This window comes from Pseudopipra pipra, chromosome 16 (genome assembly GCF_036250125.1).
Source record: "Pseudopipra pipra isolate bDixPip1 chromosome 16, bDixPip1.hap1, whole genome shotgun sequence".
In the NCBI taxonomy this organism is placed as follows: Eukaryota; Metazoa; Chordata; class Aves; order Passeriformes; family Pipridae; genus Pseudopipra; species Pseudopipra pipra.
In genome coordinates, this window is record NC_087564.1 from 12,837,642 (window position 1) to 12,852,765 (window position 15,124).

The following is a 15,124-nucleotide window of genomic DNA, read 5'->3' on the forward strand; positions in this document are numbered from 1 at the left end:
GCTATTTTTTGTACTAAATCATAGCTTTTACTAGACAAGTCACATTTAAAAAGCTGTAATTTTTCTGCAACCATAAAACAGGATAAAATACCCGTTTTGTTTAGCCCTGAGCCTGTAATCTAAGTGAGATCAGATTATAAATACTATAGCAGTCAAACATGATATGGTCTTATCAGGAGCTACTCTGTTCTTTCTGATTATTTTTCATTATTCTTTGTATAATTCTGCTGTAAAACTTTGCATATTGCCTCTTCACAAAGGGAGCTGTTTTGCCAGTCAGGGTATTTGCTTTAATTGATACCATCTAATTAACTAGCTAATTTTTCTCCCCATATGGTAGGTATCGCCTGGCCGGCCTCCCTGGAGAATACCAGTATAAGAACATCACCAGTGCAGAAATCAACTACTGCTTAGTGAAAGACCTGATCATTTGGACCCAGTATGAAATCCAGGTGGCATCTTACAATGGAGCTGGGCTGGGAGCCTTCAGCAGACCCGTGACAGAGTACACTTTACAGGGAGGTGAGCAAATGAGACCAATATCTCCATTCTATTTCCAGTTTATGGCAGAGTTTCCTTAGGAAGATGTGCTGTCTGGTTGTCCCACCTAACAGCTTGTGAAATGGATGGTCATTTCAGTCATATTTGATGGACAGCTTGGAGTAGGAAACACCTGCACATTTCAAATGCTTGAGCAGAGACAAGTCTCTGCTTCTGTCTCTGTTGTAGGAAAAGTTCTGAGTGAATTCAAAAATTATCTATTTTTGTTGACCCTCATAATGACATGTTGCCACACTTGCAGGTCAGAGTCAGCTGCAGCATAAGTAATAAATAGAAATGCTGACGAGAGTGGGGTCCTGGGGAATGGATTTATAGGACCTGTGACAGGCAGGGGCTGAGGTTACTCTGCCAGGAGAGTTAGAGAAAATATGGCAGGGAATTGGTTTTATCATGGCCAAGATATGCAATATGCTGTATATGCAATATGGGAGACAGAGGCAGAGTAAACCAGCTGTGTTAGTTCTGATAATCACAGAATACCTTGTTTTAGAAATATGGAATAAGTTGTAAGGAAAGTGCAGGGAGGGAAATACAGCCTGTGGAGACAGTGTTCTGAAGCATTTCAGGAATGCTGCAGACATTTGCAAAGAGGAAGATAAAATGATCTGTAAAGCCCTGATTTTTATGCTACAGCTCCTCCACGCCTTTCTAAGTGCTTTAAGAAGAGTATAAATTACATCAACAAAAGGATATGTAATTACTTTTTACAACCAGTGTAAGGCATGTTTACACCTCTAGATTGGTATTAAAATCTGTAGGGTAATTAAGTACCAGGCCCTTAAAGCTTTCATATATTCCCATAATTGCAGGGTTGTACTGGATGCTGAGCACTGGACAGTACATGGGCTCTACTTCATTGGACGTGAAACAATTACACTGTTTTAAAAACTTGCCGATTTATAGTACATCAGTTAATTTTCAATCTGTGAAGAATATGTAGTTGTTTGCTAATTGTTGCTAGGAGTACTTTATAACATGATTAGATACAGTTTGAGGTGTGGGAAGATCTTTAAGAAAAGATTATTCATATGCAACACTAATTAACTACAACAATTAAAGGAAGGACTATCTATATTTTTTCTTAGGGCATGTGAAGTCTCATAGTTTAGAGGAGCCTCGACACACTCAACCTCATTCTAGAAGTATTTATAGCAGACCTTGAAATGTTTTTCTTAAAGTCTTCTCCTTGCAGCCAGGATTAATGTTTTCTATCCCACTAAAGACCCGATCTCTGCAGAGAATTGGTTTGCACACAGAATTTGAATCTCTTTTGTGAATATGCTTGTAATTCATTACTTTGTTTATTTGCCCATTTTAAGCTATCATAGCACCTTAACCTTCCATCCATTAAGGCTCAGGTTTGGACTTCACACTCTTTTTTCTTAAACCCTGTAATTGACTCTAATTTCCCTGGATATTATGTGCTGTTATTATCATCCTTTATTGATTGGCTGTCTGTTGTCATTTATAAGGATATAAATCCTTTGTTATAAATTAGCTGTAGTCAGTCCTGCATTCATATTAATCAGGAAGGGTATTTAGACTGCAGGCCAACCTGCAGTGGCCTGTTTGTCTTTATGTAGTTCCTGAATGCTCAGTGCTGGGTAGAAGAAAAACTGGGTATTTCTCATTTATTTTATATCAATATTTTCTAATAGCTGTAAATAACTGCTTCATGGATGCTGCCATCTCCTAATGAATGCTTTGCTGGGTTTCTGTGCAAATCACCAAGGGCATACGGCCTGTTCTATAAAGAGTTTGAAGCCTTTCTACATTCAGAACTGGAAAGGGAGACTGGTTGGTATCAGTATCATTTGAAACTGGATTAATATCAAGTCTCCGTATGTCATATGCTGCTGTCTGAAACTCTGCTCCTTTATGGGAGTTGGGAAAAGACAGGAAAAGCCAGTGACTGTTTCTTGCTCCAGAATGTCCTTCCTAAACCGAACCAGCAGGAGTAAGAAAAAGCCACGTGTAAAACTGCCTTGTAAATCATATTCTGATTTTAATATGAGCAGAGATAAATGTCAAAGACACACACTCCCATCCATCCCCCTCTCCTACTACCAGCACCACTGCCTCTGTTCTGACATGCATTAAATGATGTGAGCTCTGCTGGCAAGAACCTGTCTGTCTGCAGATGAAAAATACCTGCACCACCTCACACTAATCAAGCGTGCTCTGCACTCAGACCCTGGGAGGAAATGAACCCCGGGAGCAGATCAACCCATTGGCAGGAGCACATCAGCATATTGGCATCTTTGTCATAGGGGATATTGACTGGCCATATAAGCTGTGGATTTATACCAGAAGCTAGTCTATTAATCCCTTATTAGTCCTCTGGCATTGCTTTAGCCACTGAAAACTAATCAGCTACTCAAAGCTCATCAAAAATCACCAACTGGTAGAATGCAGCCAAACTCACGAGATGCTGAGGGATCTAAACTTGTAGGCAACTGATGCATAATGTCAGATAAAATGTCAGAGAGACTTACTGGCAAAGCACTGAACATCCAAGCACTGGGGTCAGGCAGGTTGACTGTCTCTAAAATCTTGAAAGTCCTTTCAGAGTGATATTCAGCCTAATCCTTTGATGCTGTGTATATATAGGTCTTCCTTCATCAGAGTTTCTCCAGCTGTTCTTTGCTTTGATGTTACTTTTCACAGGGATTTTTGCCAGCCTTCTGCATAGGGCAATTTTACTTATTTAAACAGTGTCCTGCAGGACTTTCCATTGCCAGGTGAAAAATTGAAGTTTCCGATTACCTTTTCATGGAAGAATAGCTTTGTGTATAAACATCTTTCTGTGGTGACTGCATTGTTTCTGCTCTGTGCTATTGGACAGGTTTACCTTTTTCTTCAGGTTGATTTGATAAAACAGCAGCTTCTGTCCTTTACTTTGGGTCTGTCCCTTTTATCTCTCTAGTGTGAGTATTTCTGAACTTCCCTCTCTTTGAAAAACTCCCACTGCACCTTAGATTTAGGCAGGGCACGCTTTACAAGGAGAGACATCACTTCCATCAGCCTCTTTGCATTGACATTAACCAACTTCTATTTCTTCTTTAAGTGCTTGTCTTTCTTTTGATGCATATCCCAAAAGCCAGTCTTATTTCCTGAAGTTCACAAATCTCAACATGTAGTTCAATGTTGGTTTATTTTCCCTTCTGTGCTGTGCATCAACACCTCTCCAGGCCAAGCAACTCTGAGCAAAAGGCCCTTCCTGAATAAAATAGTGGGTGAGACATCAAACTAGGGAGTCTTGATAGTGTGGAGAGAGGGATAAAAGCAAGACAAGTCTGTTCAGCCAGGCCCAAAGTGATGTCTTGCTCAGGCAATAGGAGATGAATCAGAGAAATTTATATGACTGAGGTAGAAGAGCCAGAGAAAAACCAGTTAACTGAAAGCTTCCTGCTTTATGGAGGAAATAATCTTGAAAAAGGACTCTCTGAATGCAGAGTGTCCTCTGCAACCATTCAGTTTTATCTCAGTAAAAAGATACTTCCATTAGTTTTTCCTGGGGCTTTCTTGGCAAAAACATCTTAAAGATCCTCATTCGCTTACTTTGGGGAACCTCCCAATAACCTTGGAGTGTCCATGACTGTTTTGGGTCCAGCTTCTCCTGTGCAAAAGCAGGTTGGAGTTGTAGTGGCTGGATTTTTATCACTCTTAAGTGTCCTTTGCCATCTACTGCTTTTATTTTATTTTTAAGGTATTTTATAAGGTGGTGAAGTTAGCAGTTGTCTCAGTCAGGCCCCTGGCCCCCAGCTCTTAACAAAGACATAAAATCTTGTCCATGTGAGAGACATGCAGGAGAGGAAGGAGGCATTTCCCAGCTGCAAGAAGCAAAACTCATCTGTTAGTGCCAAATCTCACACTACTGAATTTCAGAATTCGAATTTTCAAATGTGTAGAATTGCAGAGACCACTTTTCCTGTGCACCCACAGAGCACCTCCCAGAATGTCAGCTGGGAGCAGAGGGAATAGACTTCACAGGAGGAATTACTTGCCTCCACATCCCCACCGAGATGTGCAGCTCAGCACCTCGAGCTGGTGCATTAAGGGAACAGCCAAATCCTCACAAAGAGGAAAACCTGCAGTTCCCCCAGCCTGCCTTACTGAGACAGGGAAGCTGTCACCTCAAAGGTCAGGAGCTCCAGAGGAGCAGGAAACTTTTCTCCAGGCCTCTGTTGGAGATCTGTATTTAGGGCCAGGAGTCCGGCTGTCAGAAACTCTGCGGGATTTACATGCTATTTGCACATAGCTGGAGACAGAATAATTACATGTACACATGCTTAACCTTAATGCCTTCTCTCCTCTCAATTATCCTGTCAGCGAAACCCTTTTAATGGTTTTTATCTCCAGTGCTTCCATGACCTTTTCTGCTTGGAATGCTGCACATTAACCCGCAGTCCCGGGGGCTGAGCTCTCCATAGATTTCCAACCACGTGAACTTTATCAGGGGGAAAGTTACAGTTGGGTTTTTTCTGGCCAGTTTGACCTGAAATTCCAAGATGACTCCCAGATGGGTCTCTGCTGTGAGATGGTTTTGGAATACTTGCAAGCATGATGAAGTACAGGTTTAAAAACTGGGAATGTTAATGCTTTGGGATTACTCTCGAAACACCTATTTGACATTGGCAGCTTCTGTACAGCTTGACAACAAACTTGTAGGAAGAGGATAGATATCCACCACTAAATTAGAAAATCCTTTATGTGGACAGTCACAGCTCCAGTAAGTTACTATCCCTGATCTGGGAAAAGTATTTGAGATTTGAAGTGACCAGAAGGTCAATTCTGATTTAGCTTCTGTCAAACTTCTTTTCTTTTTTTAAATGCAAAACTGTTCAGATACCCAAGGAAGTCTTTAATATCAGGACATAAAAGGAGAATTTTATACTGGCACTTCGAAGTAAATTTGAGATTATAATGCCAATATTTTACTGATTAAAAATATAAAAATGTGTTACATTATGTCTGCTGCAGCATAATTAAGCCTATGCATATCAGATGGACCATGTTCTTTCCATCCTTTAAATGCATTAATTGAGATGCAGATGTTGAATTTTCAATGAAGATGTCCAAAGAGGAATTGTGATATAAATCATGATTTCCAGTGTTCTGAAGGCTTTATGTTTTCTGTTCATAATTTTTATCATTCTTCATATTGCAGCAGGTACTTTTTTTGCTATGATTGTATATTCTTGTTTCAGGAAATTACCTCCTAATGACTAAAAAATATTTCCCTTTTTAAAAGAAATAAATAATGCATTTGGTTATCCACATTTCTAAAACTGTAGTAAACCTATCCTCAAGTGCTTGCCTGAGCTTTTTTGAGGGCTGTAAGGACCACAAATGAAAACTTGAAGCTTGTTAATGCAAATTTTTCTTCTCTTAAAAAATTTGCAGTATTTTGGGTTGTATCTAAAAGACTCATCAGGCTCTTATAAATAAAATCCGTGTGATATTGAAATCACTGGAAATTTGCTATTCATTGTACAATATCTATGGGATCCTCCCCTAAAGGAAATTATCACTCTCCACATCTCCCTGACAGGAGGGTGTAGCCAGTTGTTGGGGGTCAGGCTCTTCTCCCTATTAACAAACAACAGGACAAGAGGAAACGGCCTCAAGTTGTGCCAGGGGAGGTTTAAGTTGGATACTGGGAACAATTTCTCTGCCAAAAGGGTTGTCCAGCCCTGGCACAGCTGCCCAGGGCAGTGGTGGACTTCCCACCCCAGGAGGGATTTAAAAGCCTTGTGGATGTGGCACTTGGGGACATGGCCTTGGCAGTGCTGGGGGAACGGTTGGACTCGATGCTCTCAGAGATCTTTTCCAACCTGAATGATTCTCTGATTCCACATAGATGGAGTTGTAATGTAGCAGTTCGACAGAAGGAAGAGGAATGAGTGGAGAGGTTGATGCTCAGCTGATTTAGCCTTCCTGACAGGAGGAGATGAATCTATCAGTGATATCCTGGTGACTTTCTGATAACAAACCAACACGAAGGCTTGTAATACAATTTTATCCTGCACAGTAATGAATCTCTGGCAGTTACAATATCTGAATATGCAAATATGCAGGAAAGTAAGAATTTTGATTTTAAAAATTTTATGCCTGTTAACCATTAATTATATGAAGCATTGCACACAGAAGCAAATTCAAATATATCTTGTGGCTCTCATAATAAACAGTTTCATCAAAGAACATGAATTAAAAAAAAAATGCATTTAGTAGGGGACTGTAGCCAAAGCAACTCATTATGGCTGTAGAGTGACTTTAATATTTATGACTGTATCTCAGGATGATTTGGTGAATCTCTTAACTACAAAAACTTTATGATGTCTACAGGTCATTCAGATAATAGTATAACCTTCCAAAAGCACACAAGGAATTATGACACATGGCAGGAAGTAGGGCCTGGATTTTAATGAAAATTTAGAGTACTATCAGATAAACTCTGGTTTCAGAACTCAATAATTATGGATAGTTCATAAATTGTGACATCAAGTTTTAAATTAGGGCAAGAAAGTTGTGACTAATATGCAGTTACTGAGGTTAAAAAAATGTGCAGAGCTAAATTGTTGAGCCATAGTTTAGTCTTCAGGGAGTTTTAGTGACAGAGGGCATGAAAGTGGATGTTCTTGTCATTTCAAACCTACGTCTTTGAGGATTTCTCCATTTTTGTGTGTTGATATTTCTAGGCTGTGGATGTCTCTGATAACTGTGCACTGTTCTAGCTCTGTTGGTTCCAGTCTTACTGTAGTGTGTACCCCAGTTAAGAATAATGCCCCTTTATGTCTCTTCCAAACAAAAATAGCTTTTGGTGGGAAAAGGGGCAGTTTTGCATTTTTGAGCTTATTTTCTTCATTTCTTCTCCACTCGAAGAATCATCTTCCAAAGGTGGTTTGAAGCTTTAAAAGTTTGGGAGCTGTTTTTGAGAAGTATGGAGCAAAACACCATTTCTCAGTGGGATTTGTGGATATTCTTTAGAAACACAGATCATTGGGCTTTGGTAGAAATTCTCCCTTGGAAGCAGAAGGAACAAAGCCTTCCAGGCTTCAAAACCACTTGTGGATAGTTCCTCTTTCATAGAATACAAATGCCCATGCCTGTCAATAGTAATATATTTGAAGCATTATTAAACTTCTTTTATAGGATTTAAAGTGTCTTAGTCCATTTTACTTACTCAAGTAGCAGTTTTCTTCTTAAACTTACTATAAGCTCCATAATTTCAGAAAAATAGACCTGTCTATTAATATTCTTTCCACTGAGAACTATAGAAACGACATCTTAAAGCAGCAAGTTGAAGAAATTGCCTGGAAGGAGACATTATATTAAATGGCAAAATATTTAAGTGCTATTTTTGGTTGTTTGAAGGCAGGGTGCCTTTATGTTCCATGCTTTCTTTTGTATTGAGAAAACATCTGTCTAATTAAATCCTTGGCATAAAATGTTTATGCAACTTTTAGTAGATTAGAGGATGTATTGGCTCAGGATATATATAATCAATTCAATATACATGAATGCATATCATATCAAGATAAAATGAGAACATCTCCCAATTCCCAAGAAAAATCGTTATTGCATGTGATATGACTGGTCCTAATTCTTTAAGCAGCAGTAAATAATAAACAGATGCTGTTGCCAGATTATAATTCACAATTAGAACCTTAATTGTGGGAACTCCATGTTTTGTTGTCTGATCTGGGGAATTGAGTGGTATTAAAAGACTCAAGAAGTTTCTTTCAGAAACTGTTCATTGTCTGTGCAGTTATGGATAACTGAAAGAGCTGCGCTCACCTGTCCTTACCCAGCTTCTGTCTCAGGTCTTTCTGAGAAGCTCATCTGCAGAATAATAAGCTGCAGAAACCATTTCTTCTCCTCCCCTGGAAAGAATCTCCAGTGCAGAATGAGGAATTAACCAATTACCCTGCTCTCCAACACGCTGCTGCTTCCCAAGAAGTGCATCCTTCTCTCGAGGTTGTTATTACTCTGTGACTCACAAGTGACAGTCAGTGGGTGCTGGGTTCATTTTTCTCTTTTTCCTCCCCCTTCCTCCTCCACTGTGTTTTATTCCATGTCCCTCTCTGCTGACTGGGAGCAGTGCCCACGGCTCCACCGCAGAACGTGCAAGTCGAAGCCGTGAACTCCACAACCATCCAGTTCCTCTGGAACCCTCCACCCCAGCAGTTCATCAACGGCATTAACCAAGGATACAAGGTAAATAGAAACAAGGTTTCTGTAACTTCAGTGTTTGCCTTAACAGTCCTGGTATAAAAAGAAGTTGAATCTGATAACCTCTGAATCTCCAAAGTGACCGTGTAATTTCAGGAGTGTCTTACATGGGTAAAACAAAGGGAGAAGTGAGCAGTTGTTGCTCCTAGCAGGACTTGGAGCCACCTGGTCTAGTGGAAGATGTCCCTGCAGGACCTGGCAGGGGAGTGTAACTGGGTGATCTTTAAAATCCCTCCCGACCCAAACCTTTCTGTGATTCTAACATTTGCAATGTACCTAAGTTCTGAAAAGGGAACGTGTCATAGGCTAGAGGTCCTAATACTTTTGTCATCTTCCTGGGAAGTTTCCAAAACCAAAAAGCAGTTCAATGTCAGTTTGGAAACTCACCACATGTCATTGTGCCACTGAAAACCAGCTTGAGATTTCTATTTACCCTAACGCAGAATTCCCATTTGTTTCACTTGGAATCAAGACATCACACTAAATATTTGTCTTAACTTTCCCACTGTGATGATTTGGGAAGTATAAGAGTGTAAAGTTTATTAAGCATGCCCTGATGACATGGAGTTACCATGGTAAGTCCCTGCTGATGGGACAACTGGTAATATCTGTTACAGAGTAGGGAGTGTTTAACAGAGCCCTCACTGGTCCTCTGGCCAGTGGAGTGTGGGCTAAGGAGGCAGTTGGAGTGATTTATTCCTGCCCCTCAGGAATAAACAGAAACTCCATCAATGGTTTGGCAGTCAGGGCATAATAAATGAAGGGTTTAAAAGTGTTCATGGAAAGAACAAAGAGAAATCTGGTAGGAAGGGAAGAAAGGTTTGGTTTATGAGCAGGGAGGAGGAAGGTTGATTTAGGTGTTGGGTGAAGGAATGTGGAGTGGGCTGAGAAGAATGTGTAGTTGGAAAACAGGCTGTGAATTAAGAGATTGATCATGGATTTGAGATGTTTCAGAAGACTTGATCCTTCTCCAAGAATGTCTCAAAGTGATGGAGAAACTGAGACAAACAGAGGTATGCGTGGGTGTTCCAGTATTTTTGCCCACATCTATGTATTTTTCATAAAGACCAGCAGTGGCTTCAGAATCCCACTGCTGAAGACCTAAATACTTGTAGAGGTGTATGTCTGCTGTTCCCAGAGATAGAATCAGCTCTCAAGGCTCAGTGACTGACAGGGCTGCAGGACAATATCCTAAAAGCTCAATACAGAAGTAGTACTTGGCTTCTGTTCAGACTCTGGAGAATAAAAGCACTTTTGGGGCTCAGTGGACTTCAGTGCAATACAATTTTCTGCTGTAATTCCAAGCACAGTGAGCCCAGATTTGCAGAAGTCTTATTTCAGATTTTTATTCTCTGTTGTATTCAGAGTTTCAGTCTTAAGATCCTTTGTCTCATTCCATAGCTACCTCTAATTTATGTTTTCATTTCTTGAGCAATGGTATAAAATAACTGAAATCATAAATTGTATCTGTCAGTGGACAGTGAAAACCTTTGAAATTATCAAAATTTCTATTTCTTTGGATCTTTTTGATTGCACTAGATTGCTACAGTTTTACCATTCCTGTTTCTCACGGGGATTGTGAATTGCAGTACAAAGATCATATGAGAACATTTCTGTCACTTACTTTTATAGCCTAGCTTTGTGTATGATTTATAAATTGCTAGTAGTCAAAGTTAGGCCTTTGTGTTTTTTAAGGATTAAACCTTTTTTAAGGTTTTTCCTTAAACTGACAGAATTGTTCACCTGTGTTTTCTGCATGTTTCCTGAAGAACGTGCAATGAAATGCACTCAAAAAAGAAGTCAGTCCTCCAAAGTTATAAATGCCAATTGTAATCCACGGAGGTGATTTAGAAAAGAAAATAAAACTTAGTATCCTCTTCAAGCACTTTCCATTTTTATCTTTTCTTTGAAATTTATTTGCATTTCAATAAGTTGTAAAGTACACCTTCTCAAATATGAAATATTTCTAACAAAATTACTCCTTGTAGTCCACTAACTGCGCTTTTTGATTTTCAGAGACTAGACATTGGCTAAATGTGTCAAATATGGCTCATTAATTTCAGGTATCTATTCATGTTTATGAGCCTGAAATCAATACAAGTAGCAGGATTTACACGGATACTGAGTCAGGCCTAGAATTTTAACACGTTCTATAAGCTACAGGGTAAGGATTTTTTGGACAAAATAAAAATTTCACAAGCTTTCGAGCTTTAGACCCCCTAAGCCTTTAAGGCAATTCCAAAAATTGTTTCAAAATTTCAAAGGCATTTGCCAGAAATGAATTTTTTAAGCCCTCATTTAGGTACCAACACATAAGGTATTGCACTCTCAAAGATATCGATCGCCCAGAACATCGGCTGAGATGAATGAGACCTGGAGGAACTGAGCTCATCTGACAAGCACCCTATTTTAAATGCATGAAAATATGTCTTCAGGAGTCTAACTTTTGGGACTCGGGTGTTGGAAATTGTAGTAATCATCTTTACAACCATTTTCTATTCTTTCTGTAGTTCCAGAACTGCTGGAATCATTCACAGTGGGGATGTCCTCAGTCCACTGATGGTTTTAGTGCTCTCAGCCTGTTAGGCAGGGCTGCTCAGGGGGGTGCTGGGCTGGCTCTGGGACGGGAAGGAGGATGTGTGTGTCCCCTAATCCCACCAACCTCCCCAGACAGTGGGATCTGTAAAGGAACCCCAAAATAAGATAAAGCATTTATGTCAGAGTAGCACTGAAAGTACTTTTCTTCCTTCAGCTTCCTTTCAGCAGCAGAGAGTGGCCAGGCTGATGAAAGGCCCATGTCATACGGGTAATAATTTGCAATAATTTTGGCACTGTTCAGTAGCAGACATTGAGAATTGCAATATTGGTGTATCCCCCATCACTGGTGAGTGTTACAGACATCCCTCCAGTATCACAGTGTCACTGCTACATCCATCTGTTCAGCATCAGAGCTGACAGTAGTTTAACAGCATTGCTTGGTTCTTTACAATCAGATTAAGATGGTTTTGGCAGCCAAACATACTTTGCCTCCAAATAGACACAACTTCTGATGAGAGCTCATCCATATTTAAATTTTCCAGCTTCTGGCCTGGCCAGTGGACGCTCCAGAGAGTGTGACTGTGGTCACCATCGCTCCGGATTTCCATGGAGTCCACAGTGGCTGCATCACCAACCTGAAGAAATACACCACTTACTACACCTCAGTTCTGTGCTTCACCACGCCAGGGGATGGCCCCCGGAGCACACCCCAGCTCCTGAGCACCCTGGAGGACAGTGAGTATCCCCAGCACTGCCAGGGAACCTCAGCACTCAGGTTTGGGTGGGTTGGATAGAAAAGCCAGAATTTTTAAATCTCTGTGCTTAAATTTTGATCTCAGCTTCATGATCAGTTGGCAGTCTCTTCTCAAGTTACTTTTCAGATGGTTACCTTTCAGATGGTGTGTTCTTTTAGCCTGTGGCAAATATTTGATTTTTTTCTTTTTTTCATTATGGGCTGAACCTGGATGAATTTTTTCACATTGATCATTAGATGAGAACTTCACAGTCCGGTACAGCCAACACAGAATGCGTTGTTTGTGTCTGTGAATCCTTGTGCTCTTAAATCCATGTTCAGGCACCCAAATAAATATCAGTTGATCTTCTTAGGAAGTGAGCACTGAAACTTCCTGTGGAGGTCAATGATTAATTTGTGATTGTTTCCTTCTGTTGTTCAATATATTGAAAATGTCTGTTTGTATACTATATTGCAAACATTTGTGTAAAAGAACCAGGATCATAACAAGGCAGTATCTTTTAGTCTGAAAAACTGGAGGCAGGGTGAAGTAAAATGAGCTGGATAGTTTAGCATATAAATTGTTTCCTGAATCAGAAAATGGTTTGGCCTCTGTGGCCCCTTGGAAGTTTTTGCTCAAGACATATTTGGGACTCGCAAGTCTCACGTGTGCCTGATTCAGATAAGGACTAAACTGCAGTGGCCTCGCAGTTATTGTCTCCACAGTGATCTTGGCTCTGGCCAGTGCTTTGGTATATTCTTGTATTGGAGCATCATAAACACTGCTGCCCATTTACAGACTCAAATCAGAATAAAAAGTGTCTAATACATCCATTAAGATATTGTTTTTAGAAATACTGCTTTGCCTTAATAGGGATCTTTTAGGTTGGTCAGTATTCCCGTAAAGAAAAATCCAATTGTCATTAAGATTCACAGAAGTGAGGCTCAAAGTGCTAATCCAATTTTTCATGACATACTCTTGAAAGACCATGGAGAAAATTACTTTCCCATGGATTTTCCTGTTGTGGTTAGTCTCCTCTATATGCTAGAGCTATGTCCCCAGAGCAGGGTGTAGACTTAAACCAGAGATAGCAATTTAACTACCAGAAGTCTTTGTGAATCACTAATATGAACTCAAACTTGTTTATCTGGGGTTAAAGTAAAAGGTGTGGTGGAAAGAGAAACATGCATTAGGTTCCTGTGTGCAGTATCAACTTTTTTGCCTGTTTTCCTAAGGAAACAAAGCTTTAGACAAGGATGGTTTGTAAATGTGTTCAACTGTCCTTCTTGGGTTCATCTGTCTTCTCTCTCCAAGGACAGTTGAACCCTGTGGCAAATTTCAGTGAAGAATAAGAAACCAAAGATAAAAGACTCCCAAGATTTTGCAAAAATTAATCAACTGGGAAGAGGAGAGGCTGTTAATATTTCTGCTGAAGGAAAGGCTGAAGAAAGGAGCCTTGCAGACTTCCCACAAAGTGAGAGAAGAGGCAGAGCCAAGACTTTGAGACTATCTCAGGGAAATGTTGAGATCACCTGCCATTTTAAACACCAGAAAATTCCATCAGGAAACATAAAACAAGGGAAAACCGGACTTGTATTTTGTAAACCATTTGATGCATTCCCTGGTGTATGCAGCTGTATGCTGCAAGGAGCCTCAGCAGGGGATTTTTTAATTTATTTATTTTTTAATCCTTCAGAATTGCTTCCCTCGTTTTTCAGAGTGGCTGAGAAGTTATGTGCAGGATGGTATAATGCATCTTTGTGGAGAACTCGTTGACTCTTAAGTTGCTTCAGGATTTATGTGGTGGGAAAAAAGATTTGAAAGGACTGTCATTCATGTTTGCAGGTGATAGTTTTCAGTCTCTATAGCAGAGTTAGGCAATCCTCTAGAAAAAACTTGTGCAAACGGATCTGTTTGCTGATGAACTGTAGGTCAAATAAAATTTAACATCCAGTCAGAAGTATCTTGTCCTGGCTTGGAGTCACTTGCACCTGTGTTTCGTGGTGACATTAAAATTGGGCTGCAACTGCAGGGGCTAATTGGAGCCAAGCTTTGTGTGGGTTCTGTGTCTGCACATCCCTGGTCCCAAATAGTGCACAACTGCCATGCTCTTGTTGGGTATTCCTGGGATCACTAAAGGATCAGCAGTTCTTCTGTGGAGCTTTGACTGCTTGGTATCGCAGAGTGGATTTGGAAACTTTCCTCACTAGGTTTGCAGAATTGCAAATGGGGTTGTATCTGACCTACTGGCAGGGTTTGAGCTTTTTTTGTCATAGCTGGAGGGGAATGAGAGACTGGACTAAATTGAAGAGGAAACAAAATATGAAATTGCAGACAAGAAATTGCCAACTGATGTCAGTGGAGCTGGAGGATACTCGGGCAGGGATCCAATGACAGAAGCACTGTGAATATAAAGTGAACAAAATCTCCTTTTTCCAGTACATCGATTGAGGACAGAACAGTATTTGGATCAAAAATCAGTCAGGTTGTCTTCCTTGAAGGCCAAAATTGAGGGAGGATGGCATATTCTTGACAGTCATTCCATTTTATGCTCTTTCATTGCACACTGGGGAGCTGAATTTTTAAGAGCTCTTTAGCTGCATCATAAAAACCCTTTAAAATTTTCACACACTTGTATTCATTTTACAGAAGACAGTTGCCATTATGTTGGACATTTTTAGATTTGTTTTGAGAGAACTTATCCAAGCAGTGGCTTGGTGACTCTGTCCTTGCTGTGACCTTGCATAGGGAAAAAGCTCTTCCCAGATGAGGGGGTTGCTGGTGGTGTTGCTACAGACCTGGGTCCACATAAGCTGCACAGCAGTGAACACCACACACCTGCCACTGAGGGGAAAAATGGCAAACACCATCACCGTCAGGATTGCCAGCTTGATTGTGCTAATTAGGTTAGATGAAGAAGAGAGGAAAGAACAAGTTGTGTGCACGTCTCCTGTTTCCACTCTCTTTAGCTCTCCAGACAATTGGGATGATGGCCGGGTGAAATAATTTATGTGATGATAAGCCAGAGTGTTTCTTCCCAGCTTGTCTTCTCCCTC

The 15,124-nt window shown here is 40.3% G+C and overlaps 1 protein-coding gene across 3 annotated transcripts in view; it reads left to right on the forward strand.

Moving 5' to 3' along the window:
• SDK1 (sidekick cell adhesion molecule 1) overlaps window positions 1-15,124 on the forward strand; it is a 395,504-nt gene that overhangs the window by 278,457 nt on the left and 101,923 nt on the right. For all 3 annotated transcript variants that reach the window (XM_064673195.1, XM_064673194.1, XM_064673196.1), the window contains exons 18-20: window positions 341-522; window positions 8,666-8,781; window positions 11,877-12,069. In XM_064673195.1, coding sequence (XP_064529265.1) covers window positions 341-522; window positions 8,666-8,781; window positions 11,877-12,069 — 491 coding nt within the window. The remainder of the gene's footprint in view (window positions 1-340; window positions 523-8,665; window positions 8,782-11,876; window positions 12,070-15,124) is intronic.